At 48.0% G+C, this 27,385-nt stretch overlaps 1 protein-coding gene across 11 annotated transcripts in view; it reads left to right on the top strand.

Annotated features, from left to right (window-relative positions):
• Vps8 (vacuolar protein sorting 8) overlaps nucleotides 1–27,385 on the top strand; it is a 947,651-nt gene that overhangs the window by 129,076 nt on the left and 791,190 nt on the right. For all 11 annotated transcript variants that reach the window (XR_012825005.1, XM_075677146.1, XM_075677136.1 and 8 more), the window contains exon 6: nucleotides 954–1,078. Coding sequence is in view for 10 of the 11 variants with exons in the window: in XM_075677146.1 (XP_075533261.1) it covers nucleotides 954–1,078 (125 nt within the window). In the remaining variant the exon portion in view is untranslated. The remainder of the gene's footprint in view (nucleotides 1–953; nucleotides 1,079–27,385) is intronic.

The raw sequence follows: 27,385 nt of genomic DNA on the forward strand, positions 1-27,385 counted from the left end.
AACTTCGTCAATCTTAAGCCCCGGATTTTCCTCCACATCTCCACTCAGTTGTAATAGTAAACGCACAACATGCAATGATTCACAGCAACAGCGATAAAGACAGCCGGGGCTCGGCAGCACCACTAACCCAACAGAGCTGGTTCTCAAGCATTTAGAAAAGGACCATTTATCACCAACCTGTATGAAGACGAACAAAGGTTTGAGCATTGCGTCTCGGATGGTGCCACTAAGCCCACTGAAGTCGGCGCACCGTTGGCTCTCAGTTTTATACTGCCTTGACATTGTCGTCGTCGTCGCCGGTGCGCAGAAAGGACGGTCCACCTCCCATGATGCCTCGGGTGGTGAGTCAGTCGACTCGACAACGTGTGGAATCAGCGTAGCGTAGGGCACGTGTAGGCATGGTACTGATGACGTTGTCGAAGGAAGATGTTCAATCAGTATCGGAAGGCCATCGCTGATGCGCACTTGCCCTTGCACGAACACCTGTATGAAGACGAAGAAAGGTTTGAGCATTGTGTCTCGGATGGTGCCACCAAGCCCACTGCAGGAAAACGTAGCATTGTTTTGGTCTAAGTACAATTTGTGATCTTGTAATGTCATTTCCCATCAGTATTTTAGTGCTAAACTCTGTGAAATAGTCATGTTTTTACAGATGGGCTGTACTAGTACTAAGTAGGTTGGTCCAGCAAATTAACAATATTAAGCATTGGGGATTTGCAGGTAAATAAAAAAAATTGGTTGCTCATTGAACTCAAGTATGTTGCAGTATTTCTTTCCACAAAAAAGTAATTTGTTGCACTATTGAGGAACAAGATTTTATCAGATAAATGCAGCCTGTATGGATACCGGTGCAATTGTAATCGATATTTTTATTTGCACTAGACACGTGCACAATTTCAATGAATTAAAAGCATACATGAAAACTTGCTGGGCAAATATGGTGTTTCTTCTAGATCCTGAACAAGCATTGAAGTGGTGCTTGGGCAGCATACAGTTGGGTGAGCAGTATGGATCTGTCTCTGCAATGGGCTTCAACACCGACTGCAGCCGGCTTCTTTGTGGATATGCAAAGGGTCAGGTGTGTGCTGCTGTTTAATTCCACTTTGATTGTTTAGAGGTACCTGCTGGCGTGGTCATCCTTGCTTTAGGCAGTCTAAATGTGTTATTTTTTAGATCTAATATGTTGTGTATTATGCATGCTATTTATGATTGCAGCAGCTGTTTATTTGACAATGTCAGTGGTGTTGGGAAACGAACGTGATTGTAAAAATAATTTAATGTTCAAGTTTTTCAAAAGAAGGCTATATTGTCATACCACAGTTATTGTATTACCTACAGGGTATTCGTGAATTCTGCCACGAGTGGCAAGCTTTGCTTTTGTTGATGTGCGAGGGGAGATCGTCTGCTATGCACATGACTTACGCAAGAGGAAATGTGTGCATTTGCGTTTTTTTCTTAGAGCTGTCATTTTCAACATCTTTAGTCTTATGATTTCAGTGGTTGTTTTCACATGAACAGTGTGCCTGCAGTGCATACATGTTTTTTGAAAACTTATCCCATTTCCTCCAAGATGGGCGAGCTAGCCTGCCATGGCCCGCAACTGTTGTGTTTTCTGCAGGGCACCCATAAGCAAAGAAATGTGCATCTTTATTGGCAATCTTCGCTCAGCAAGAATACAATAAACTAAGAGCTGAGTATCTCTTGTATTCAGTACAAACGTAGGTGCAGAAGTACCTGCTGCGGGAGGTACTTGAGAAACATAGTTACGCTTTCACAAATTGCAGTACCATTTCAGGCAGTAATCAAAATATTGACACATGTACTTGTTTATCTTTGTCCGGTGGCCACTTTACACTGGCTAACAAATGTTCAACGTTATCGCTCGGCACAGGGCACGCCTGCATGTTTTGGAAGTTTCTCGCATGTTATCGATGGTTCTATCTGTTAGTTGTCACTGAACCTTGTGTAATCAGATTGTATGCGTGACACGAACTGTGAAGTAGTTTCTGAAAGGCGCGCGAACACAAAGTGATCACCCTAGAACTTTTGGGGAGTTATGTATAAAAGCCAATGCGCTTGACCCACAGATCAGATTTTTTGTGATTGCTGGCATTGCTCGCCACTATCATTGTGCTTGAGTCTTACTTCTTTTACTGGGCATAAGTTTGCCTAATAGAGTGTAGGGCACCAATGCACATATGCTTACCATATTGACACGTGTGCTTATTTATCCTTTTATCGGCGACTGCATTTCACCCACTAACAACTTAATTTTATCGCTTAGCGCAAGATGAGCCTGCGTCATTGAAACTTACTGGAATGTTATCGATGGTTCTATGCCTTTTCTGTTGTGTCCGAAGCTTGTGTAATCTGATTGTATGTGGGATACTTAGTAGTTTCTGGAAGGCATGTGGGCACCAGCGATTACGCTGGTAGCTTCGTCGAGTTATGTATAAAAGCCGACACGCTTCACCCGCAGATCAGATTTCGATAATCGCCGACTGTGCTCGGTTGTGCTTCGTTGTGCTATCGTTGTGCTTAGAGTGTCTCTTGCTTTTATGGGCACAGGTTCACCTAATAGAAAGTTTCGTGATTCACAGTTTTCACTATTGTGTTCTTCACCGTCACTACAACGTGGTATCTGGTGGAGGTGCTCTGCGTTCATGTACAGGTTGCCCCCACAAAACTGTAAAACAAGCCCAAACTGTGAAGACAAAAGACAACACCAACGTAGTCCCGGACCATTGGGCTAGCCTCAGCCTTCGAAACCTACCCCCTGAGCACGGACTTCTTCCCAAAAAGACCAGGACGTGCATGGCCATGACAGTAGCCATGATGAGAGCTCCAGTGCCACCTAGACCGATTGTGTTGCAGCAGCTCAGGGAGCCACCGACCTTCCGCGAATCGTCATTCGAACACCTGGAAAGCTGGCTGGAAACCTTTGAAAGGGTCGCTGTGTTCTACAACTGGAACCATGATGGCGAACTGCGCCATGTGTATTTCTCCTTGGAAGACGCCGCCAGGACATGGTACGAGATTTGTCAGTCCACCCTGACAACATGCTACCTTTTCCGCATCGCCGCCTTGAACACCTTCATAAGTGTTGTCCGCAAAGAGAGGGCTGAAGCGATACTGGAATCCCATGCGCAGCTCCTAAATGTGAACATTGCGATCTACACTGAAGAGATGGTCTGCCTGTTCCACCATGTCGACCCAGACATGTCTGAGGACGAGAAAGTTCATTTCCTCTTGCATGGGGTGAAGCAAGAGGTTTTCGCTGCATTGAGTCACCATCCACCAAAGACTGTTGCAGAGTTTTTGAGGGATGCCACGGCCATTGAGAAGACTCTGGAAATGTGCACTCTGCAGTACAACAGCCCTACTAGGCTCTGACGAGCTCTGAGAAATCATCAGAGCCGTTGTACGTGAAGAACTGCGCAGGATGTTTGCTCTGATGCAGCCGCAAATAGCCTCAGTCCTTCTTTTTCACGGCGTGATGACGTATGCACCCTGCCCTAACGGATTAGTTGAAAAAAATTTTGGAAGGGTCACTCGTGCGGCTGCCTGGCCCGATCTCGAGTGGAAGTCTCCTGAAAAAAAAAAAAAAAGAAGAAAAAAGAAAGAGTGCTCGGACGTGCACTTCTGCAAAGTGCCGTGTACCACATTCAAACTCCACTGGTAGCTCAATGTCGATGCAGTGCCAAAAACGTGTGTAGTGTAAGACTACAATTCCATTTTAAAACAGAAAGCAGGGCTCTGTCTGGACCACTGAGTGGTCTGGACTGCACTGTGAGCCACGTAGTTGCCGCCTTTCAGATGGCTAGAAAACTTAGCGAAAAGTCCCTGGGTTATACTTAGGCGACACTTAAAAACATCATGTTGGCGTTGCTGATGAAGTCTTCTCGTAGTGTTGACCCTTACTTGATGGTGGTGGTAGCGTGGGCCTGACTTCACTTACTCGTTTTAAGGTGCAGTAACACTGAGTCGATATGAGACTGACAAGTCACTCACCCCAACAAGTGGCCAACTATCAGCATAGTGTGACCCTGAGACCATTTTATCATACCAGGCTGACGATGATGTAACCGATGAGCATGAGTTGTCGTACTATGACGGGCTTTCTTGTCAACGGCACTGATAAAACAGTGTGCCGACCATTGTTTGACTGAGCCCCTTGTGATCAGCCACCGAACTGACGCTGCGATATTCGCAGCGTCTTCACTTGTATGTATAATTAATTATGCTCTAAGTGAGTGAAAACATGCCTACGAAATTGAAATGCACAAGCTTCAACTCTCTCAAGCCGTTCACACGAATTTTGAGCCAATGTTGACTGTGTTCAGCGAAGGTTAAGACTGGCGCCGTCGAGTTCGTGCACACGCTACTGGCGGACTTGAATGAAAAGTAAGCAGTTAGGGACAAAGGAAACTGCTTTTATGGTTTCGTTCTGGTCTTAGTGATTTAGAATTGACTACTCTTCATTTCACAAGGCGCGTGCACAATAAGCAGCAAAAGTGGCAACACAGCGCTGTGCTAACATCTGTACATCACCATTCCCTTAGGCTGCCGGTCACATTCGCTACATAGAAGTGTGGGTCTGTAGGTTTTATGCTGACACGTTTCTTATTTCTAGAGAAGCACTGTTTACGTCTGCGTCAAACGGGGAACGAGACAGTGCATTCAGTACAGCAGCATAAACAACTGGCTCCCTCAGTTATGAACGGTATTAGCAATGGCATCCCTGTTTTCGTGAGAGCACCACACGGCCTCTAAGTGAGCGCTTATGCTGTGTGCAGTTTTCTCTAATAATACTTCATGGCATGCATAAACTTTAAGTATGATGAAGCTAAAGAAAAGCGAGAATTCGTAATAATAGCCTGTAATATGTGTCTGAATCACAGTTGCCATTGTTTAAGTGGCTCGGCCACTCATATTGACTCGTCTCAGGGTGGAACAACGTGGCTCATATTCGCAGATATTTATGTTTTGCTACGTATTGACATTATTTCATATTAGCGATGCACCTTTTCCCCATTATTTGGTGCTAACAACAATCTGTGGCTGTCGATGTCGATGATAGATGGTCTGCGCAGTGCCGGGTTTAAGCGTCAGTCTGGTCACTAGCTGCTTTGGGCTTGACACCGCGGGAAGAATGCCATGCTTACGGCCTTTGCTCTTTCAGATTGGTTATTTGAATAACGCTTCTTGTATAAGAAGTAGCAACTGGGGCTTCCTTCCGGTGTTATGCCCACCAGAGCTTAGGAGTTTATTGAAGTGACTCTTCTGCATGCATGAACATTTATTAGCATGCATGCATGAACATTTATTAATGCTAGCAGGGGATGTGGAGTCAAATCCTGGTCCTATGAATAAGTCAGAGGCCAACGCATTCGCACTTGCCCTTAATGAAATAATGTGACCTCAAGGAAAGTCACGAAGCTTTACTTTCTAAACATGCTACCACCGAAATTGAAATTAAACAGCTGAAGCGCAAAGTAGAAATGCTTGAAAAAGCCAATTTTGCATGTCTTGCAGACGAGGCTGGTGCGGATGCTGACGCCCTTCATGTCATGTCTGACAAATTGAAAGCGGCTGACAACGAAATTAAAAGTTTAAGTACTAAGGTGAATTCTCTGGAAGAAATCGATGCTTCTCTGTCTGTGACCGCACCTTCCGGTTTGGCTGACGTTTTACGTGATGTGATGAATCAGCTGTTGAAAATTACGAATAGGTGCGATGATGATTATGATGAAAATAGGTTGCGTCGGTCTAACCTTCTCTTTTTTGGCCTAGATGATGACCCCAATGAGAATTGGGCAGTCTCAGAAGATAAGGTAGTGAAATTTTGTTCCAATCACTTAGGCATTCCCGTAACAAGTTCTCAATTTGAGTGAATGCACAGGCTGGGCAGATTTATCAAAGGCCTGTCATTGCCAAATTTACCTTTTTCAAGGACAAAGAACAGATTTTGTCGAATGCATGTAAGCTTAAGGAATCCACTTTATACATACGCGAAGATTTTTCTGTGAAAACGCGACAAGCGTATCGAAAGCTTCTGGAATATGCAAAGGCCCAAAACAAACCCTTCAAGCTATCCATGGATAAGGTTCGCATTGATACTAATACCTACGTTTTTGACAATTCTAACAACACAGTTGTGCTAGGAATAATCCTAAAAAATTCTGGCAAATAATTTATCCCTATAATAAGTCTACTAATCGCATTACAATACATGATTCAAAACAATCTACCTCAGTGGCTATGGTGTTGGGCTGCTGAGCACGAGGTCGCGGCATAGATCTCTGGACACGGTGGCCGCATTTCGATGGGGGCGGAATGCGAAAAACACCCGTGTACTTAGATTTAGGTGCACGTTAAAGAACTCCAGGTGGTCAAAATTCCCGGAGCCCTCCACTATGACGTGTCTCATAATCAGAAAGGGGTTTTGGCATGTGAAAGCCCATAATTTTTTTTTAAAAATTACCGACGATTACGTTACTTCCTAATGCGAAATTTGAGCGCAGCAAATAAGCTGTTTCACCTTTTCGATAGATTGAGGCAAAGAAATCGAGCAACACATGTATGCGCTATCACAGAATTTTTTTTTTATTTTTCACACGTATTCCTTTAACAAAGACTCCACTAACAGTTCTTGACAGTCATGAAGGAAGCTTTGTGGTCGGAGAAATAGACTGATATATGTTCGACTTGGTACACCAATGCTTGATTCTCAAAGACGAGATCTATACAAGTGCCTCACTAGGTTGTCACAGCCGTGGGACGCGTTACGAGCGAGAGGAACGGGATGTTCTCCCGCATAAGTGTTAGGAAATTGCTGTTTGTCTTTATGTCAACATTAAAGTCCCCCACTACTAACATCGGTGTGGATCGATGGACGGTTAATGCGAGTTGCAGGAAGTGCTTCAGCCTCGCTTACTACTGGTTGCTCTCGACGGCGGCGATGAGCCTCCGCTTCGGCGGCGCGAACTGCAGGGTCTTCTCGGCGGCGGCGATGAGCTTCTGCTTCAGCCTCGCTTACTGCTGGTTGCTCTCGACGGCGGCGATGAGCCTCCGCTTCGGCGGCGCGAACGGCAGGGTCTTCTCGGCGGCGGCGCTTAGCCTCTGCTTCGGCGACGCGTACTCCTGGATCATCTCGACGGCGGCGACGGTAAGCTTCTGCTTCGGCGGCACGCACCTCTTGATTCTGACGGCGACGGCGCTGGGCCTCTGCTCTGGCAGCTCGTTTAGCAGCAGCAGCAGCAGCAGCAGACGGAGGACTTCCATCGGTCGTCTCGCTCATGGCTCAGAAAGAACTGGCAGATAATTTCGCAGTGGCGAACGGCAGCGGCAATTTCGGCTCGGGCGGTGCACATATACAGATCCGCCGCCACCGATCTGGCTCTCTGATTGCCACCGCACAGGGCGAACGGCAGCGGCAATTTCGGCTCGGGCGGTGCACATATACAGATCCGCCGCCACCGATCTGGCTCTCTGATTGCCACCGCACAGGGGTTGCATTGGAGGAGGAGCGAAGAAAGGAATTAAGTTCGAGCCAGCGCTTTGACAACCGGAGACTCGCAGGAAGAGGGGGGAGGGGGGCGGCGTGTACACCCAGCGGCACACGATGGGGGCAGAAGCGCGCGCAGCAAGCGGACAACACGATAAAGGGAGGAGGGAAGAGATAGCAGCGACTGACTGATGCCGCTGACGCCGATAGTGAGTCAACCCCAGCTGCGGAGTTGGTTTCAGGGACAACGCCGCCGATGCCGACACAAACAATATGATACCCTCGCTTCCGCAGCGCTAAGAACCAGGTCTAGCCGTGGGAAGGTGGTCACGTATTCGTCGACGTGCCGGGGCCTACGTGAAATAACCGGCGCGTCGGCAACTGAAGAGCACCCTATCCGCCACACAAGAACAGGGGGGGGGGGACCCTTTCCTCCTCTTTCTGCATGGCGGCGACGGTGTTCTATGCAGTCACGTTATCTTGACTCTCTAGCGGCGTCAGCGGCATCCAGCGGTATCAGTCGGTCGCTGCTAGCGCTGGGGGGATGAAAGGGGGGCGGAGCTGGTTACGAGGCCGACGACAACGCCGACGACGCGAAACCCAGGAACGGACGCCAAAGAGCTGCGCTCTAAAACAATCTCCGTTTTCTGACGAAGATTGAGTGGTTGCTTTCAATACGTATTTTGCTTCTGTTTTTGCACAAGAAGATTGTTCCAATGTGCCATTTGTTCCCGGACAACCCTTTCCTTTCATGGCTCCAATCACTATCATTGCCGATGGTATCGCGAACCTCTTCACGAATCTTAAAGTTTCTACTTCATCTGGCATTGATCACATCAACCCTAAAATACTGAATACTACTGATATTTCCAGTCGTTTTCTGTATCTCGTCTTTAACCAGTCTGTATCATCAGGTGAGCTGCCTTAGGACTGGAAGATTGGTAAAGTAGTTCTCCTATTTAAATAGGGTGACAAGCACTCGCCCTGTAAATATCGACCCATTTCACTAACATGCATATGCTGCAAATTACTTGAACATACTATAGCTTCTCATATCTATGGTCACCTTGAATCAAATAACTTTTTTTTCTCTAATCAGCATGGCTTCAAAAAAGGCTACTCATGTGACACTCAGTTATTTGAATTCACGACTGACCTTCACTTTAACAGGAAATCTAACAATCAAACTGATTGCCTCTTCCTTGATTTCGCAAAGGCGTTCGATACTGCACCTCACTGCCGCTTAATTTCCAAATTGTCTGCCCTTTATATTGATTCATTAACACTCTTTTGGCTACGTAACTTCTTGTCTTCACTTCAGCAATTTAAAGTGGTCAACAACATTTCATCTACCCTTTGCGACGTCACATCCGGTGTCCCCCAAGGCAGTGGGCTAGGTCCATTACTTTATTTAATATACATCAACTAATTGCCCACTAACCTTTCTTCCTCAGTTAGGTTGTTCGCTGATGACTGCATCATCTGCCCCAATATTAAATGTTTCGATGGTCATCTTACTCTCCAAAATGACCTTGAACTAACCTATAGATGATGCGTAACTAGGCAGATGTCCCTTAACGCCTCCAAATGCAAGTTAATCTCATTAAGTTGAAAGTGCACTAAGTGTTCCACTATTCGATTATTAATGCCGTAGTTTTGACTGCTCCATAGTACAAATATCTCGGCGTTTATCTTTCATCGGACTTACCCTGGACAACACATGTGAGGTTTTCCCACGTACACCTCGACATTGTCAGCTTTCTCCCGTGATCACGTGGGGCCTGTTGCCTGCTCACATGTGTGGATTGCCTCCCCTGATGGCGAGAGGCGTTTTCCATTACACACACTGTGGCAGAGACAGTTACTACGGCTTCCATGAGTGGCTGGGTGTCACATTTCGAATGCCTTTCTGTCGTCACCACTGACTGAGGTCGCCAGTTTCAATCGGCCCTATTCACTGTGCTTACCAACATCCTGGGTGTTCGACACATCCATACAACCGCCTACCATTCTTCCGTGAATGGCATGGTGGAACGACTTCATCGACAACTGAAGGCTGCCCTCCCAACTTATCAGCCAAGGGAGCGTTGGCTCGTCCACCTTCCCTTCATCCTTCTGGGCATCCTATCAGCACTGAAGGCTGACCTTGTTTGCTGTTTAGCTGAACTTGTCTACGGCGTCCCCCCGCGCCTTCCTGGCGAATGCTTTGCACTGTCGTTGCCACCTTGCATCCATGATGCTTCCACCTACATCCGGGAGCTGTGCACCATGTTTCGTGACCTTGCTCCTGTAATTCCTGCTGACCGACACAAATCATCATCATCAGCCTGTTTTTTGTCCACTGCAGGAAGAAGTACTCTCCGTGCGATCTCCACTTACCCCTGTCCTGCACCAACCGATTCTAACTAGTGCCCGCGAATTTCCTAATTTCATCACTCCACCTAGCCTTCTGCCGTTCTCGACTGCATTTCCCTTCTCTTGGAACCCATTCTGTAACCCCAATAGTCCAATGGTTATCTAACCGGCGCATTACGTGACCTGCCCAGCTCCATTTTTTTCTCTCTATGTCCATGGCGGCCGCATTTTGATGGGGGCGAAATGCGAAAACACCCGTGCACTTAGATTTAGGTGCACGTTAAAGAACCCCAGGTGGTCAAAATTTCCGGAGTCCTCCACTACGGCGTGCCTCATAATCAGAAAGTGGTTTTGGCACGTAAAACCCCATAATTTAATTTTTTTTCTCTCTATGTTAATCAGAATATCATCTATACCCGTTTGCTCTCTGATCCAAACCACTCTCTTTCTGTCTCTTAATGTTATGCCGACACTACCGGTCTGTATTTGTCAGCCAGGATATGGATTCCTGCAGCCATGTCTTTGTTTGGCGTGACAATGTGCGTCCGCCCCTCACCCCAGCCTACGATGGACCATTCCGCATACTCCATTGTGCGCCTAAGACGTTCACGCTGGACATTAACGGTTGTGAAGACGTCATGGCTGTTGACCGACTCAAACCTGCCTATGTTGCCGCTCTTGCACGCACAGTCCCTCCACTCAACCTGGCCTCCATCCCTTCATCACTCCGGTCATTCGCTTCTAAGCATGTTCACTGTTTAGCTCCTCTGGCTTCCGCTCTACGGGGAGGAGCCCTGCAGCGCCCCTTGCTTCAGGCCCAGGCCACAGGCCACAACTCGCTCCGCCCATAGTGCCTGGAAAAGGGAAGGAAGTTAGCTCCCAGTTGTGCAGTGTGTGCAGCGCGATATAAAAATAAAAAGAACAGTTCAAAACCCAACGCTGCTGGAGTGGGGGTCTTCCTCACATTAGCTCCGAGAGGCACAAACGTTTCCATCCTCAAACATTATATCTAATTTATTTCAGTATTTTGCATTGCTGTTTAACGTATATAATCATTGAGTTTCATCTCTGCCTTGTACATCGATCTTTTATTAAAAATTCAGAAATGTGCAGTGAGAATAATTGCATTGGCTGCTAAGTATGTGCCCTCTGCACAGCCTTTTGTACATAATGTGCCCCTTATCCAAGCTCGGGACTATAACACAGCTATACTAATCCACAGAATAAACCATGAACAACCCAAATCTCCTCACTATTTCTCATACCTACTAGATATACTAGGCAGGCTGAACATAAACAATTTGAACTTGTTGAAAACTCATAGTGTATATGGCCAACGTTTCTTATCATTTATTGTTGACAACATCTGGAATGAAATACCAAACTTCAGTAGAAAACTTCCAAATATTGATCCATCATTAGAACATCACTTTAGATCATGTATATAACATTACCTGTTCTTGCTTGTTGGGTTCGATTGCAATTTAGGCTGACTTCTATGTTGTGGATCCAAAACTAGCCACATAGGCTAAGGATCCAGATGATACTGTCAACCATATTGTATTACCATGCTGGAATAAAAATTTCTTCTTATAACTTTGCCCTATTTGTTTCAGCCTCATTACTAGGTCCACCTGTATTGGCTGCCTTATTCACTGTGAGTTTGAAATGGCCACAAATTCTGACTGTACCATTCTTTTTCAGTACCTGCACGATGGGCTCTGCCCATTCTGATGACTGAACACGATTTGGGATGCCCTTGCACTGCTGAACCTCAACTACATCTTGCAGTGCAAACGGTACATTACGTGGTCTGCATAATATTGGCTGTGCACCTTCTGGTATAGTTATGCTTGCCTGCACTGCACCAAAAGTCCCAATACTGTCAGCGAACAATGAGCCATAATGGCTGGTAAGTTCGTTCACATCGCTCATCTGATGAACGTTGACAATGTCTTCCAAAGGCATGTTGAATGCTCTAGCTCAGTTTCGCCCTAGTAGGGCCCTTGTGCCATCAGGTACCAATAGTAATTTTGCTGCTCTTCCCCCAAACTCCAAATTGACCATTGCTTTCCCTAAAACTGGCAAAAAATATCCAAAATATCCACGCAGCTTGACGTCCAATGGCTCAATGTTGACATCTGAAAAACGGCATCTGAACTCTGTTTTATCAGTGACGAAAAAGGCGGTGCTCCTGTCTAGTTCCACTCTAACTTGCTTCCCTTGAACCTTAACTTCCACAAAAAATGGGCGGCACCTTTTGCTCGTGCGTTTCATGCATTTCATACTTTGCCATTTCCAAGACCTAGAGGTTCCCGATGGGGCCGGCATCCGAGTTGTTGTCTTCAGGCGCTGACCTAGTGGCATTTTCAGTAATGTTGACTATGGTGTGCACACGGCATACCTTGTTTGTGGGTGTTGCTGTTGAACTCTTGTCCATGCAATTCAAGCAAGGTCACCTCGTTGCTGATATTTCAAACAACCGCGTCCAAGCCACCTACAGGTATTCTCTCAATGAGGCCTATCCCACCACAATGGAAACACACTGCTGATGCTACGTGACTTATCACCGTCACGCCAACCCGACCTGCAACTGTAATTTGTTCGGTGCCACATGTGGCAGCTTCCATTGCTGACACAATCTTCACAGTTTTAGCCAGTATAAAATCGCCTCCGAGTGTCTACCTATGTCCGACGTCGCCCGACAAGCCGAAGAATGCCGCCAGCTAGCGCGCTCCTTTACGGCAGAGCAACAGCAGCGCCAGAAAGAAAACCGCACTGACACGCTTCCAAACACCACCTACGCTCCAGGCGTTCTTGTGTAGTTGTCTGTCCCTTTCCAGACTCCGGGGCTTTCCTCGAAACTCGTCCCAAAATTCGAAGGGCCTTACCGAATCTTGGAGCAAACATCTCCGGTGAATTTTCTAATTGAGCCACTGTCACCAACTGAAGACTTGCGCTGGCGTGGATGTGACATTGTCCACGTCTCGCGTCTCGAGCCCTACCACGACCCTCTGCCTCCTGATTCTTAAGGCGCCAGGATGGCTCTTTTTGTCCGGGGGGAGATTGTAAAGAAGAAGATGCGCCTCGCGGCACAGCCGCATCGCCAACACGCGGCTCGGCTCCGCTCGCGCTGTTGATTACTGTCGTCTTTTTGGACAGTGCTTCGGGCTGTCTCGCCGTTCCTGGTCGCTGCGCCTTTGCGTTAGGAGTCGCCAATAAACCACTTCTCAGACCCTACAAGGTCATCCGACGTATTGGCGCTCTGGACTATGAGGTCGTGCCAGACGGCATTTCGCATTCACAGTGGCGCCGCGCACGATCTGAAGTTGTCCACGTGGTGCGCCTTAAACCCTTTTACGGACGCTGACGAACTTCCTTATTTTTGTTTTCTTTGCTACCAGTGCTTTTGTTTACTACTTTCGTTTGTTTGCACCATCGGGTCGATGCTTTTTAAGAGGGCGGTAATGACACGTGTACTTATCTTTATCGGGCGACCACGTTTCGCTGCCTAACAAACGTTATCGCACGGCGCGGGACCCGCCTGCATGTATCGGAAGTTTCTGGAAAGTTATCTATGCTTCTATCCGCCGTCTGTTGTCGCCGAACCTTATGTTATCTGATTTCATCACCTGACGCGAATGGTGTTGAACTTTGTGGAAGGCACGCGGGTCCCAAAGATTAGTCTGGAACATTCGACGATTGAGGTATAAAAGCCGACGCGCTTGACCCGTTGATCAGATTTTCGACAATCGCCGACCGTGTTCGCTGCTATCGTTTTGCTATAAGTTGCCTGTTTTTGTGGGCACAGGTTCGCCCAATAAAAGTTAGTTTCGTCTTTCACAGTATTGCTACTGTGTTCTTCAATGTGACCACCACATGACAATATGTTCATACAGCCTTGGGCTCTTAATACGCATAATGACACATTCAAGAACCCACTCAGAGCTGTAGCGCATGCCCTTTGGTGATTTACGGCTTGCAGCTTCAACACATTGAAGGATGGCAGCTTTCTGTTTCAGAGGAAGGTTATCGATCTTTCTCAGAAGTGCCGCTGCTTCTCATTTTCCTCTTTCATTTGTGAAATTACCTCACCTAACGCTTTCACTTTGGCCTTCAAGTGCCGCACTGCTTGAGTTTTCACTTTGACCTTTCTAAAAACATTTGTTTCTGACTTAGTTTTGTTTTTCCAGCATCTTTGATTGATCGGGATCCTCCGGAGATATTTGCAGGCTACACACCGCTCAATGAGGTTCCTGTGCACTTCTTGTTGTAAAGGCTCCCATTCCACACTGTCAAGTTAGAGCTGGAACACGCGAATGGGAACTCTTCAAGAAATCCTGCCCCTGAACATACATGCATACTATCAACGACCTGGAGAATTGGTGGGTCGCCAGGCTTGTCTATGACAAGTTTAATTCCGCGTACAAACACATCATACGTCATTGTGTCTTCTGTTACAGTAAACAACACAAGCTTCTCAGCACACAGGACACTCATGTCAGGTCCAGGTACGCGCACATTGTACGCGACCTTCAATGGCACACCACTGAACACATGCTTTCCCAAGCTGTCTGACGGAAGAGCAATGTCCTTGTGATTGAACAGAAGTCGAGTCTCAGGAGTAGCCGTAGCAGGCTCCTCCGACTCCTCACCTGGTGGCAGCTGCAGCACCTTGCTCATCCGTTGTCGCTTTTCTTGAATAGGTGGGCACTGCCTCTCCTTAGGATTTCTTTTCCTGGAAACAGGTTTTGACAGGTGAGGAGGCACATTCGGAAAAATAGTCGGAACAACGCCAGGCAGAAGGACTGGCCTCATTCTCTCAAGGCGCACAGTTTTGCCGTCAATGGTGTGCTCGAAGTGACGAGACATGAACTGTTTGTCAAAGTGCAGCTCGCAGACAGCTGCGTTGCGCTCAAGAGGCCTGTCTGTTCTTGGAATATTGTGCTGCCATTGCTGAAATACGTCCTCTTCTTTTGGCACACCATACAATGACAACTTATCCTTGCATGATTTGTACCCGCTTTTGCAGCCGGGTACAAAACAATGACTTTGTCATTGGCTCATCGTGTATCTTCAAGGCAGCATTTGCACGAAAAAAACGCATGAAGCCCGCACCACGCATGCAGTCGATGATACAAGCATGCTTTTCATGCAGCGACCTGACGTGTAAGCAGATGAGCACACCACCTAGCGGAAGCATCGCCATGCGGCTTCAGCGATTCCCATACCCGCCACTTGGGGGTAATCACACTTCAAGTACTCTAGGCACTGTAGTGCGGAGTGCCATTGGTAGTGTACTGCACACTTTTAGTAGACGATAATCCAAACACGCTGCCGTTCCTCGTGGGCATCGCGTTTCGCTTCAGCGGCATCCAGTGTTGCCCACCAGCTCGATGTTGTTTCAGTTTCCCATCACCCTCCTAAAACACCCGCAATAGGAAAACAACAAAACACGTCTCCGGCCATGGGAGCACCACCAGATTAACGTGCGTTGGCGTCTTGTGCTGCAATCATCTGCGCTATGCTTCACATTACGTAGATGTCAACAATAGTTCAGTCTGTCAAATTATTTGTTGCTTCGGATCGTGCATTTTCCCCGTTAGTACTTTTTTCCCCCCGTTTTTTCCAAAACCTATGAACAGGGTTCTACTGCATGTTGATGTCTTAAGGGTATATATGTAGGGTCACTAGAATAAACTGTGGAAGTTGTGCCTGTGTGTGTTTTTTTTTTCTAACGCGATAGCACTAATGAGCCTCTGTTGCAGAAAATCTGCGTTGGTGTCGACGTCCCTCATCGGCATCCAGCATTGGATGTCGCATTGGCAGAAAGTATTTCGAACGAAATTCCTAACGAGGCATACCCAACCACTTCTCTACCGCCAAAGTGGCTCAAACCTTGTCTTCCATTCTTTACAAAGTTATTCCTCAGAATTTTGAGAACGGCAGCCCAAAAACAAATGCAATAGAAAAAAACACCGGCAGCGCATATTCGTTATGTAAGCTCTTCTGAGACTGAAATATTAAAAGTGTGAAACAATAATAGGAGATTGACCCATGCAAGAGCCTGTATTTCTACCAGAAAGCTTTCCTTCGTGCATAGCGTTTGCAGCCAGCATTTCCCAATAAACGTTACGGTTACATAAACTGCAGTAAGGGGTCTTTGAATGCTATTGCGCTCCACTCTTAGAGGCGAAGCTTAAGTGTCCTCCAAATTTTGTGCTTATCTGTGTTCATTTAGTACTTCTTTAGTCATCCGTGTGTCCCAGCGATTGTTTCCTGGTCTCTGACTGCTCAGAGCAAACGCCAATCTCCTGTAGAACCTCCTCAAAGCCTTTCTGGCCTCTGTTGAACCACAGTATGGCTATAGAAGTGGCCGTGAAGCAAATCCCTATTTGGGGCCCAGCAATCAAATACTGCTGTTGGAGACTCGGCCCTGTTTTGGGGTTTGCCCTCAATACAGCAAAACAGCTTGTCAGTCTTTCATATGTAGGAAGCATAGCCTTTGCCTCAACACTGGTGAAAGTGGAGAATGCCGTTTCAGCGAGGGCTAGTGCTTCATCATCATCATCATAATCAGCCTGGTTACGCCCACTGCAGGGCAAAGGCCTCTCCCATACGTCTCCAACAACCCCGGTCATGTACTAATTGTGGCCATGCCGTCCCTGCAAACTTCTTAATCTCATCCGCCCACCTAACTTTCTGCCGCCCCCTGCTACGCTTCCCTTCCCTTGGGATCCAGTCCGTAACCCTTAATGACCATCGGTTATCTTCCCTCCTCATTACATGTCCTGCCCATGCCCATTTCTTTTTCTTGATTTCAACTAAGATGTCATTAACTCGCGTTTGTTCCCTCACCCAATCTGCTCTTTTCTTATCCCTTAACGTTACACCTATCATTCTTCTTTCCATAGCTCGTTGTGTCGTCCTCAATTTGAGTAGAACCCTTTTAGTAAACCTCCAGGTTTCTGCCCCGTAGGTGAGTACTGGTAAGACACAGCTATTATATATTTTTCTCTTGAGGGATAATGGCAACCTGCTGTTCATGATTTGGGAATGCCTGCCAAACGCACCCCAGCCCATTCTTATTCTTCTGATTATTTCTGTCTCATGATCCGGATCCGCCGTAACTACCTGCCCTAAGTAGATGTATTCCCTTACGACTTCCAGTGCCTCGCTGCCTATTGTAAATTGCTGTTCTCTCCCGAGACTGTTAAGCATTACTTTAGTTTTCTGCAGATTAATTTTTAGACCCACTCTTCTGCTTTGCCTCTCCAGGTCAGTGAGCATGCATTGCAATTGGTCCCCTGAGTTACTAAGCAAGGCAATATCATCAGCGAATCGCAAGTTACTAAGGTATTCTCCATTAACTTTTATCCCCAATTCTTTCCAATCCAGGTCTCTGAATACCTCCTGTAAACACGCTGTGAATAGCATTGGAGATATCGTATCTCCCTGCCTGACGCCTTTCTTTATTGGGATTTTGTTGCTTGCTTTATGGAGGACTACGGTGGCTGTGCAGCCGCTATAGATATCTTCCAGTATTCCAGGCTAGTGCTTACTTGTGCTTATACCAGGAAACCTCACCATTCGGGCAAAATTGGTGAGCCTCACCAGTACGAGGGGCGTTCATTAAAGTTGGTATTATTGGCATGAAGGAACAGAGATAAGGAAATGAAATTTAAGTGGAAGTTTATTTTTTCTCTACATAATCTCCTCCCAAGGTCATGCACTTTTACCAACGATGTATGAGCTGCCGCAGGCCATCGCAGTAGAACTCATTTTGAGAGCAGGAAGAGCTTGACTTGAGTGATCACTTCTTCGTCATCCTAAAAATGTTTCCCGCGCAGTGTTCTCTTCATTCGAGGGAAGAGGAAGGAGTGACTTGGTGCACGGTCAAGTGAATATGGTGGGTGGGTCAAAATTTCATAGCCTGAGGAGGCTACATGTGTCACCATCACCTGTGTTATTGAGTTGGTGCATTGTCATGGAGCAGGCGGACACCTTTCTTAAGCTTTCCTCTGCACTTCACCTCTATAGCACCTTGCAGTTTGGTGAGCAGCTCACAATAGTATCTTATTGTAATAGGTTGCCCTTTGCAGGCATAATCTGTGAGAAGGGCCCCATGGCAGTCCCATAGAATGTTCAGCATGATGGCACAGCGTTAGCCGGGGGAGCTTCTATGCTTCCATTGTTTGCTTTGCCGTTTAGTTTCTGGGTCATAATTGTGCATTCAACACTCATCCGTGGTTATCAGGCGGTCAAAAACATTGACAGAGTTGCTCTTGCAAAGCTTCAACATTTTTGTGGCTGCTTCCTTCCACAAGTCTTTTTGCATTGGCATAAGCAAACGCTGAACCTAGCATACAACAACTTTCGTCACGTGAGGTTTGTTTTACACAAAGCCTGCACTCACGTTAACCAGTTCGACGAATTCTTCAACAATTATCCACCAGTCAGCAAGCACTAGAACCTCCACCAATCTGTGGTTCACCATCGAGCGACGGGCGCTCATTTCATTCTTCACTGTCCGGGCTTGTTTGACCTCTAAAATTGTCTGCACCATTTAAGAGTGCCATAAGCTAAGGCATTGTCACTGTACACTGCCACCAGCTCGGCATAAATCTTCTTGGCGTCTTGCCCATTCAAATGCAGAAAGCGGATCACTGCACCGATGGGGGCTGCCATTTTACTTTTGATGCCCTAGTGGTGTTGCGTGGTACTATATAGAACACATGCTTTATATCGCACTAAAGCTAAACAGACACACACTCATTTTTATGCCTATTGTGTACGGCTTTTATAAATCTATGGCAGTTATAATATTGTTATGGGGATGTTGGGTGTATAGACTGAATATATTTACAGTATATATACAAGCAAAGTCAATGTGGTCAAGATGGCTGACAGCAACAACACGCAGCAGCCAGCGTCTTGCCATCATGTTCCTCTCTCTCTTCTGTTATCCTTCCGTAACAGGAACCCCGATTGGTGAAGCGCCGTCTCTGTGCATGGTAGGTGAAGAACTGTGAGCCAAGTATGGCTTCAGCCGCGAAACGTGCACGACGTCAACATGCAGTGGACTTGAGGATGGATGAAACTGTAGCAGCACGATTTCGTAATTGACGTCGTTAACTTGACGTAGGACTTATAAGGCCCTGTGTAGCGAGAGAGGAGCTTCTGGGAGAGGCCGACTCAACGACAGGGTGACCAAAGCAGCACCCAAGCACCTGGGGCGAACTGAACATCGCGATGGCACCGGTCGTAACACTCTTTTTGCAGATGCTGCGAGGCCGGTAATTGAGATCGGGCGACTTGACGCACCATGTGAGCGCGATCGATGACTTCACGAGCATACTCAGTGGCAACGTGGGGCACAGAAGGTAGGATGGTGCCAAAGGGCAAGGTGGGGTCGCGACCATACAAAAGATTAAAGGGTGAATATCCTGTGGTGTCATGTCAGGACAAGTTATACGTGAACATCACGAAAGCCAGCCACGAAACCCAGTCGCGGTGATCGTTGGAGATGTACATCGACAGCATCTCTGTGACTGTTCGGTTCAGACGTTCCGTGAGACCGTTCGTTTGTGGGTGGTAGGCGGACAGCTTGTGCTCAGTGGCACAAGAGTGGAGGAGGTCGTTGACAACTCGAGATAAAAACAGGCGGCTGCGGTCTGTGAGTAACTGTTGAGGTGCACCGTGATGGAGAATGACATCGTGGAGGAGAAAATTGGCGACGTCAGTTGCACAACTAGTCGGCAACGCCTTTGTTATCGCGTAGCGTGTTGCGTAATCAGTAGCGATGGCGATCCACTTGTTCCCTCTAGTCGTTGTCGGAAAAGGGCCGAGCAGGTCAAGGCCAACACGAAAGAATGGTTCAGAGTGAACTTCAATGGGATGGAGTCGTCCGACAGGTGCCAGGGGAGGTTTCTTCCGGCGCTGACACAATTCACAAGTTGTGACATAACAACGCACAGAGCGGTAGAGACCCGGCCAGAAGAACCAGTGCCGTACATGGTCATATGTATGCGAAACTCCAAGGTGTCCCGCCGTTGGTGCATCGTGAAGTTGTTAGAGAACGACAGATTGCAGGTGACGAGGAAGGACAAGGAGCAACTCGGGGCTGTCAGGGTTGATATTGTGGCAGTAGAGGATGCCCTCGTGCAGCACAAACATGCGGCACATGCCGTCGGTGCTGCCAGATTGCACTCCGGCGATGATGGACTGTAAGGATGCGTCGCGTTGTTGTTCAGCACGCATGTCGGTCATGTCAGTCAAAGCCATCACGCAGGTCACCAGATCATGCACAACAGTATCGGGAGGATCCACGAAGTGACGCGAGAGGCAGTCAGCGTCCATGTGCAGGCGTCCAGACTTATAGTTGCCAACAAATGAAAATTCCTGGAGCCACAACGCCCAGCAACCACGCCGTTCTGTGGGGTCCCGGAGGGAAGACAGCCAGCAGAGGGCGTAGTGGTCTGTAATGACCGAAAACGTGTGGCCGTACAAATATGGCCTGAACTTGGCGACAGCCCAAACTAAAGCCAAGCACTCCCGCTCAGTGATGGAGTTATTTCTCTCGGCAGGTGACAGCAGGCGGCTGTCGTAAGCTATCTCGCACTCGGTACCATTCTGCTGTTGGGCGAGAACAGCGCTGATGCCGTGGCCGCTTGCGTCAGTGTGGACTTCGGTCGGTACAGATGGATCAAAGTGGGCAAGTATGGCAGGTGTGGTCAGAAATCTGATGAGAGCGGCGAACGCGTGAGCTTGCTCAGGGCCCCATGAGAATGGTACGTTTTCTTTAGATCTGTCAAAGGCCGAGCAACGACGGCGAAATTTTTTACGAAACTGTGAAAGTAGGAACACAGGCCGACGAAGCAGCGCACGTCAGAAGCAGAACGTGGCACAGGGAAACTGCGTACGGCGCGAACTTTTTCTGGATCTGGTTGGACACCTGATGCGTCAAGAGGTGTCCCAACACGGTAGTCTGACGGCACCCGAATTGACACTTCTTGGAGTTCAGTTGGAGGAGGGTGGCTTTTCGGAAGACCGCAAGAATGGCAGCGAGTCGGGTAAGGTGGCTGCCAAATGTGGGAGAAAAAACAATAACGGTCATCAAGGTAAAGAGACAGGTGGTCCATTCGTAGCCTTGCAGAAGAGAGTCCATCATACGTTCAAATTTCGCAGGAGCATTGCATAGGCCAAAGGGCATGACTTTGAACTGATATAAGCCATCCGGCGTGATGAAGGCCGTCTTCTCGCGGTCCATTTCGTCCACTGAAACTGCCAGTAGCCGGATTGAAGATTGATGGACGAGAACTATTTACCTCCGTGCAAGCAGTCCAAGGCGTCATCGATGCGTGGTAGTGGGTAGACGTCTTTTCGGGTGATCTTGTTTAAATGGTGATAATCGATGCAAAAACGCCAGGTACCATCTTTTTCTTTTTTTCACAAGGACGACAGGCAAAGTCTCAAGTGATATTGCGCAACAAAAAAACGACATGGACGTGAGAGGACGACACACCAAGCGCAAACTTGAGCAATTCATTTGGGTAATGGAGTTGAAAGTTTGTGCAATATCATTTGAGTAATGGAGTTGAAAGTTTGCGCTCGGTGTGTTGTCCTCTCACGTCCGTGTCGTTTTTTTGTTGCACAATATCATTTGAATAATGGATTACCAACTTGCCCGGAATGCTGCTCTCATTAAGACAGGCAAAGCCCAAGGGCTGGCTGATGGTTCGATGACTCCTCTGTGGAGCATTTTGTCCACTTCTGATTGGGTGACTCGACGTTCAGCATGCGATACACAATAGGGACGCCGAGGAATAAGATTCGTGTCCCCAGTATTAATATGGTGGTGAACAACAGATGTTTTTCCTAAAGGCTTGTCGCCGAAATCAAAGATGTCAAGGTACGATTCAAGGAGGAGATGTATGTCCATGGCCTGCGCAGAGGTGAGATCAGTAGCAATCATCTTCGCCAACTCATTCATTAGGGAACCAGAGCTGTGAGCTGCAATTGGTGCTAAGAAACCGCTCTTGACATTAGACTTTAAATGTCAAATTCGGAAGTATTAGAACGCTGGTCAAGAACATGCCGGCTGGAAGCACTTGAGGGCACAGGCTGAAATTCAGAAGTGGAAGAACGACATTGCTATTAATAATAGTCACCATTGTTTGCGGAAGAGCAACATTCCGGTTGAAAAGCACGTCAATGATGGCGCGAAGGACATATTCACCGTTGGGAATCTGTGGCTGTGTGTTCAAAGTGACGTAACTGACTGCCTCAGGTGACAGATGCACATCTTGAAGCAAACACAAGTGCAGTGGAGCGGTGCTCAGAGCATCGGCGAGTTGAGGCAGTTCCAACTGAAGAATGCCGGTTGCGCTGTCGATGAGAGCGGAATGATGGGATAAAAAGTCCATTCCAAGGATAATGTCGTGAGGGCAATTGTCGATCACAGCAAAGAGAACAGAAGTAGGGCGGCCGGCTATACTTATGCGTGCAGTACACATTCCAAGTACAACCAGCATGCCGCCGTCGGCCGCACGAAGCACTCGGGCAGCTGCTGGGGTGAGGACCTTCTTTAAACGTCTACGTAGGCTAGCACTCATCACAGATATGTGAGCTTCATGTCGACAAGTGCTTGGACAGGTAAGCAGTCTATTTTAACGTCAATTACACTTCTCTTTGTGAGCACAGACAGAACATTTGCTGCAGTAGTGGGCCAAGCAGCACCACCTCCGATGGCTGCATTTCTTAGTTTTCTGAAAGGGTGTGGCCAAAAGCCATAGTGGACAAAAGGCGGCGTGGCTGCGGCGAACGGGAAGATGGGCCACATGTTTGCAGTGAGTGAGACTGGTGTCCACGCGGTGATGGTGAGCAACTGTGCCACGTGTGCCTAGCACAGTTGTCGGCACTATTAGACTCAGCGGTGGGTGAAACATTGTGGGCATTTCCATTAAAATGGCTCAGGTTGGTCGGCATGCGAGGTGTTGAGGGCCACGAGTTGCAAGAGTATCTGACGACATGACCAATGCGGCGACAGGTGAAACATATCGGCTGGTCGTCCGCGGTTCTCCACTCAGTCGGGTTACGATAACGCGGAGAGAATCGTCGGGGTATAGCGAAAATAGTAGAAGGGCGTTCGTTGGCTCTGGGGTTGGTGACAGCACAAACAGAATGTAGGCCAAAGTTTTCAAGTTCCTGTCGAACGATGGTTTGCACGAGGAAACTGTAATAGGGGTAGCATCAGGGCTACGCGAACAGAAAGCTGCGGCCGCCATCGCGTCCAGTTCACGTCGAACGATTCGCACCATGTCCTGTGATGGCGACGCATGCTGCTGTGCGAGCTGATCTTCACATGTCGAGGTTGCGGCAGTATTGGGAAGTCTGGTGAATGGGTGCAGGACCCGTCGGCTTTTGGCCTGCTCGAATTGTCGGCACTCTTTGATGATAGCATCAACTGTAGAGCAGCTTTTGCACAGGAGCAGATTAAAGGCGTCGGCAATTCCCTTGAGCACATGCCCTACCTTCTCAGCTTCGGTCATGTCGTGATCGGCTTTACAACAAAGCGCCAGCACGTCTTGGATATACGAAACATAGGACTCTGTGGGGGATTGGGCAGAAGAGGCCAGTTCCTGCTTTTTGGCAATTTTGCGGCCGGCTGGTTTGCCAAACAACTCTGTTAACTTCTCTTTGCATTGGTCCCAGCTGCTCAGCTCCTCTTCATGGTTTTCGAACCACACCTTTGCCGTGCCTCTTAGGTAGAACAACAGGTTAGCTAGCATGAGCGTAGGGTCCCATCTGTTGATTCCACTCACACGTTAGTACATAGCCACCCACTCCTCAACATCGGTGCCATCAGTCCCACAGAAAGTTCCGGTATCCTTGGGTTGCACAACCACAATTGAAGGGGACAGTGTCGTAGCGGGTGATGGTGACATTGGAGGCAGCAACGACGTTGATCCCGAGTGCTCACAGTCCTTCATGGTGAGGACGGTGATGCGATGTCCACTGCGGAGCTCCGTTTCCAGCCGTGGTACCCCGCACCTCTCACCAATATGCTACGGGGATGTTGGGAGTATAGACTGACTATATTTACAGTATATATACAAGCAAAGTCAATGTGGTCAAGATGGCTGACCAGCAACAACATGCAGCAGCCAGCGTCTCGCGATTTTCTTCCTCTCGCTCTTCTGTCATCCTTCCATAACAATATGAACTTTATGAATGCTCCTTATAGAGCATCAATGGAGAAATCAAGTCCTTGCAGCTACCATGCCTTCATTAGAATAATTTATATGAGAACATGAAAATTTAATATTGAAGTGAGATTTGGCAGTCAAAATCTAAAGAATGAAATTAAAAAAAAAAGTTTCACTCCCTGGCAGCGCCCTTTAGCTGGTGTGTGAATGAAGCCGTGTGGCATGGCTTGAATGTGGGAGTTAGATATACTGGTGCTTGGACCAAGTTTTAGCTTGCACTCAGATTGAATTGAGCAGGAAAACCTATTCTTTGTCTTTATAATTTATTCTACTTTCCATCAGGCGTCAGAGTGTAGTCAGTAGCCAGCAGTCTGATTATAGGTGTCTCTATTGAGTGGTGTTCACTTAGATGAAGGTATAGTTTCCTTTTGGTGAATTCATCTAGGTGCTCAGTGTGTTCTCTTTAATGAGGGGCTGTAGTGCCACTTAGTACAAGTCAGAGGGGAACGTATTCTGCTTGATTCTTGGCCACCCTGGGTGTCAACTTGTTGACTTCGGGGCCTAAACATAGCTCTTTTGGCTATGTTTTGACCTGCTAGTGCATCATAGCGAATCCTTGCTCCTCTTCCTTGCCTGTTGTTGTCCTCCTGTGCCTCAGTTCTCCATCATAAACACAACTGCTGTGGCCTAATGTGCCACTTGTGTCCATGGAAACTTGTTTTGTGACTTCACCACCACCCTTTAATACAGGTGTTGGCTTGTGGGGGTCAAGCTTCCTTTGCATGATAATTCCAGAGTACTTGAGAAGCAGCAATGATATGGTGGCGCCTTGTGCCACAGAGTATCATTTTTATTAGCTACTAGCTGTGCATAGCATACCTTGCCCTCATCACAGTTGACACATTGTGCTAGCTTTATTTCTTTTATCACTCGTTGAGATGAGCTGCAAACTCACCATCTTTAATTCATGTGTCAACCAGTCAGACGCTTCTAGAAATCACTCACAAGTTCCCCGGGAACGACCAGGATCTGATTGACACCCTAAAAACTGGATACCTGGGTAGCGACCCCATACGACCCTGCCTCCTAATATACGAAGGGGAACCAAGACCAGAACTGGATGCTCCAATCACGGAGGAAGAGATGTATGCTGCGGCACGAGCCTTACATCGCAACACTGCTCCCGGGGTTGACAAAATCACCAATGCCATGATAAGAACCCCGAGCCCGATGCACATCTTGGACTTGACCGAATACCTAAACGAGGAACTATGGAGAAGGACCACATACTGAACGAGTTTAAACACACAAAATCGTGACCATTCCCAAACCCAGCAAGAAGCCCGCGATCGACGCCCTGCATCCCATCTCGCTGACTTAGTGCCTCGGCAAGCTGTACGAGAGGGTCATCGAAACCCACCTCCAACACTACATAGAGGATGGTGACCTCTTCCCGCACACAATGCTTGGCTTCAGGTCGGGACTTCCTATGCAAGATGATTTCCTAATCCTAAGGGAAGAAGTTAACAAGGGCATCCCGAAGGGAGGACAACTCCTGCTCGTACTCCACCTGAAAGGGGCCTTCGATAACATCTCTCACGAGGCCATTCTCAAGGGACCGAACGACATCAGCTGTGGGGAGCGCATCTTTAATTACGTCAAATCGTTCCTGACGATCCAGACGGCAAACATCGGAATAGGCCAGACTCGATCGGATACGATCGATGTACCGAACAAAGGAATGCCGCAAGGGGCGATGGTCTCCTCGATTCTCTTCAACGTCACGATGCTAGCGCTGACCAAAGAGCTGTGGAAGATTCCGGACCTAGGTTACGCACTGTACACAGACGACATCACGCTCAGGGCCACCAAGGGCTCCCTCGTGCGAAAAGAGGCGACCCTTCAAAGAGGCCGCGACGGCCGTGGAGAGATTTGCGGCAGCGAGCGGGATGCATTGCGCGCCCGAGAAGTCTGAGGTGATCTGGGTGCACGGAGGAAGAATCTACAAGTGCCCCAGCCCTATCAACCTCTATTTAGAGGGCCAGAAGATCATGGAAAGCAATAAGTGTAGGATTCTGGGTTTTTGGATCGAGAGCAACCTGAAAGCCTCCCACAACATCCAAACCCTAAGGTCCGCCACCAACCAGATCTCTCGGACTATTAAACGAATAACAAGAAGCCGCAAGGGCATGTGAGAAGAGGACATGCTTTGCCTCATCCAGGCTTTGATGATCAGCAGAGTAACGTATAGCATGCCGTAGCACTACCACTCGCTAAACAAACGGGACCAAGAACAAGTCGACGCCGTCATCAGAGGCGCGTACAAAACAGCCCTGGGTCTTCCTGTCACCCCCTCAAATGAGAAGTTAGCGGCCCTCGAGATCCACAACACCTTCGCTGAGCTTTCGGACCTGGTTAGGGCTTCGCAAAAAGCCAGACTACAGAACACGGCAGCAGGCAGAGCTATCCTCCACCAGACCGGAATGGCAACGGAGCTCCGTGCCCTCGATGGGCAATGATCACTCTCACCTGAGGTCAGAGGCAAGATCAAGGCGAACCCCACCGAAGCACATGAGTCATAAACTCCATAAAGGACGACGCAAGGCTCACATCTACAGACAGCGCTGACAATTCAAGGGTGACTCGTACGTAATGTACGTGGACGTCGCGGCGTACCCTGTAGGGGGCCTCTTCGCAGTAGCTGCCGTGAATGGGAGAGATAACTCCTTGACCCTCGCGGCCTCCGTCAGGGCAGGGACCCCAGTTGCGGCTGAGACCATAGCCATGGTGCTAGTAGTAAAGCAACAAGACAGGGTAGCCAGGGAAGTCCATGTCGTTACCGACTCGCAACCAGCCTGCCGTAACTTTACCAACAGGCAAACACCATTGCTGGCGGCTCAGGTTCTAAGCCCGAGGCTGCAGGAATCCCATCAAATCACATGGACGCCGGGCCATGTGGGACTGGAGGGAAACGAAAGGGTGAACGCCTTAGCTCGATCGCTAATCAACCAAGCGGGGCAAAAACAATCATCTTGTCAATCCCCACCCTTTACCTTCGTGCCCCTGCCATCCAATTACTGCGACCGACTCAAGATCCAGCGACTCAACCGCAGGATTTATCCTCCCCCTCACAGAAAGCTCAGCACTGAAGAGGCAGTAGCTCTCAGACTTAGTCAGACTAACACATTCCCAAACCTACACAGATACAGCAAAATGTACCTACAAATATATCACGGCATCTGCCCCTGGTGCGGCGACACATGCCCTACACTTTCACATCTCGTGTAGGTGCGGGGGCAAACCTCAACACTTAAAG

This window comes from Dermacentor variabilis, unplaced genomic scaffold, assembly GCF_050947875.1.
Source record: "Dermacentor variabilis isolate Ectoservices unplaced genomic scaffold, ASM5094787v1 scaffold_12, whole genome shotgun sequence".
Classification (NCBI taxonomy): Eukaryota; Metazoa; Arthropoda; class Arachnida; order Ixodida; family Ixodidae; genus Dermacentor; species Dermacentor variabilis.